The sequence below is a fragment of the Etheostoma cragini genome, chromosome 6 (assembly GCF_013103735.1).
Source record: "Etheostoma cragini isolate CJK2018 chromosome 6, CSU_Ecrag_1.0, whole genome shotgun sequence".
Lineage (NCBI taxonomy): Eukaryota > Metazoa > Chordata > Actinopteri > Perciformes > Percidae > Etheostoma > Etheostoma cragini.
The window spans coordinates 18,853,650-18,856,216 of NC_048412.1; the positions used below are offsets into that span (position 1 = coordinate 18,853,650).

The 2,567-nt window shown below is 41.1% G+C and overlaps 1 protein-coding gene across 4 annotated transcripts in view; it reads left to right on the forward strand.

Annotated features, from left to right (window-relative positions):
* The window catches only part of ncapd2 (non-SMC condensin I complex, subunit D2), a 19,724-nt gene that overhangs the window by 16,629 nt on the left and 528 nt on the right, over positions 1-2,567 (forward strand). For all 4 annotated transcript variants that reach the window (XM_034874111.1, XM_034874110.1, XM_034874109.1 and 1 more), the window contains 3 exons: positions 426-609; positions 915-1,080; positions 1,184-1,303. In XM_034874111.1, coding sequence (XP_034730002.1) covers positions 426-609; positions 915-1,080; positions 1,184-1,303 — 470 coding nt within the window. The remainder of the gene's footprint in view (positions 1-425; positions 610-914; positions 1,081-1,183; positions 1,304-2,567) is intronic.

A 2,567-nucleotide genomic window follows, 5' to 3' on the forward strand; every position in this document is an offset into this window, starting at 1 on the left:
TTTTTTAATACCTTTTCCCAAGGCCGTTTAATCTTATGTAAAACACTGATGTGCCATGATGGAAACGGTCACCTATTACCTACACTGACATCTTATTCACTTGTTTTGTCATGAAAACGGTCTTCCCATAGAGTATAGTTGAGGAATGTAGAGAAACAACTAGCCTGGCCAAGCTTTAGTCTGCCTCTGACTCATTCTTCATACTCCAAGCTCAAAGGAAGGACATTTTATATTACACAATGGCAAAGTGAATTTAGATACAACGGGTTCCTGGAAAATGAGATTTGGTCCAAATGCCAGGGCAAAGCGATATTCATGAGTAATGAGTTTTTATGTTGAGGATCTAGACTTTATATGCTTTTCACATAGTTTCTAATCAGGTTAAGTCTCTAATCCCTATGACTCCCATCCTACTTCTCTCTTAGGACCGAGCGTCAGTGGTGTGACTTGGCCATGTCTCTGTCTCTGCTGTCCATGTGTGAGCGTGGTTTCAAGAGGCTGCAGGAATGCTGGGAGTGTTACAGTGACAAGTTAACCGAGCCTGGAGTCTACCAACCTCTGCTCTCCATCACCACCAGGCTCCGTCGCGGGGCCAAAGCCCAGTTCAAGGTGCTACATATGTATATCTCACATATAGATGGATAGTAGGGCTCAAAAGTTTGGGCACCCCAGGTAAAACTTTGTATTCATGTGCATAAAGAAGCAAAGAAAAGATGGGAAAGATTTCCAAAAGGCATCACATGACAGATTAGACATTCATATAATATGTCACAAGAAGTTGGATTTTATTTCCATCATTTACACTTTAGTGCTCCACTGTTTGTGTGTGTTTGGAGATAGATATAGTTTTATATATTGATTTAAAAAGAAAATTGTAATCTTTGTGTTTATTGACGGAAACCTTGTTTTCCTAGGCCCAGGTAGATGAATTTGAGAAGCGGCTGACGGCGGTTCACACACGAGGGCTGGAGAATGTGGAAAGTCCTGAGATGGATGAGGACCAAGGAGGAGTACGATCCTCTGAGAACACAGCCACGTGTACACCTCTGCCCGCCAGAGGCCGTACAAGGTCAAAAAAAGGTCAGTGCTCATAGAAAGTCATTGTCATGGTTCCGGCTGTGTGCAAATGTGCATGAAGAAAAATTGTTGATTTTGTTTTGAGGGGAAAAATGTGTTGTTACAGGTCAAGCAAAGCCTTCAGTTTCTGGCCGTGGCGATGACAGTTTTGTGACTCCTCGAAAATCGCGCAAGTCCAAAAAAACTGTGATTACCTTCAGCAGTGATGAAGAGGAGGATGAACAAGGTGAGTGCCGCCCCTTTATTAATTTAATGTTCCACTAAAAGCATTAGTGCGTAACTTTTTTGATATTGCTGAACGTCTGTTACATACAAGCCATTGACAAATGACTATCGGCTTCGCCCAGCTCTCTGAAGTAGTGTGTAGTGGGGGGGAGAGAGTTGCAATCACGGAAGGCTGTATCATGTGGACTCGCCAACAGGTTGTTGTCATTACTTAGAATTCCGCCCCTTTTTATAGTTCATTGGTCAAAAACTTGAAAAGTAATTGAGATATTGACATGCTTAATTCAACTTGTGGTAAGCTTGATCCATTCATGAGTCACTGAAAATTTGGTGGCAATTGGAGATCCCAAAAATGAATTTAAAATGGCGGAATATTTTCTAGGTGGACCTTATTGATCCTTGAGGCTTTTTTTTTTAGAGCATGTTAAGCTGCACCAATGTGTGAAATTTAAAGTCAATCAGACTATCGGTGTGGAGGGGTTTGGCCTTTCAAAGTTTGCATTTTGAAGCCTTAATTACAATGCCACCATGGCCGATTGGTTCATGCTTCTGTAGAAGCACATGCACACCAGTTTCCAGTGATTCCCCCAAGTCTCATTCCAGCTCACGGGAATTTGAGCCGGCGCGGCTGACAACTAATAATAATAATAATTGACAGAAGGGTTCTACCTCATTGTGGTTTGAACTCTAATTACCAATCTACGTATTGTCAACATAAAAATTGAAGTGGTCAGTAAGGAGTGCATGGCTTTTTGGATAGTGTTTTATACAGGGTAAGATGTTCAATGAATATTCTCATGATTAGATTAGTATGATTCACTGAAGTCCTTTGTTGAAATGATTTGAACACTTAAAACCATTCCTCAACACTTTGTGTGTGGCCTCTTCGTCTTATGCCTTATTTCCTGTATGTGGTACAGGGGGACTTGTCTCCCTTGGAACTGTTCTTTTTGGTTTTCCATTAACAAAAGTTATGAACAGTACATGGTATCACCTCGGAGGTTCCAAGTGAGCTGAGCCGATACTAGAAGGTGGGGTTAAAACACTGAAGACCACTGATTGTCACTTGGAAACTACACCATGGTCAATTGATAAAGTAAAGACGTTCCTGTTTGGTTGGCGATGAAAGGATCTAGCCGAGGGAATGCATTGTGCTTTTCACGCATTGTTGCTATATAATATAATATAATGAGTTGATTCTTCTTGGTGATTTCAATCGTAATTGGCTTGATCGTTGTTCCTCTCATGAAAAGAACTTATTTAAT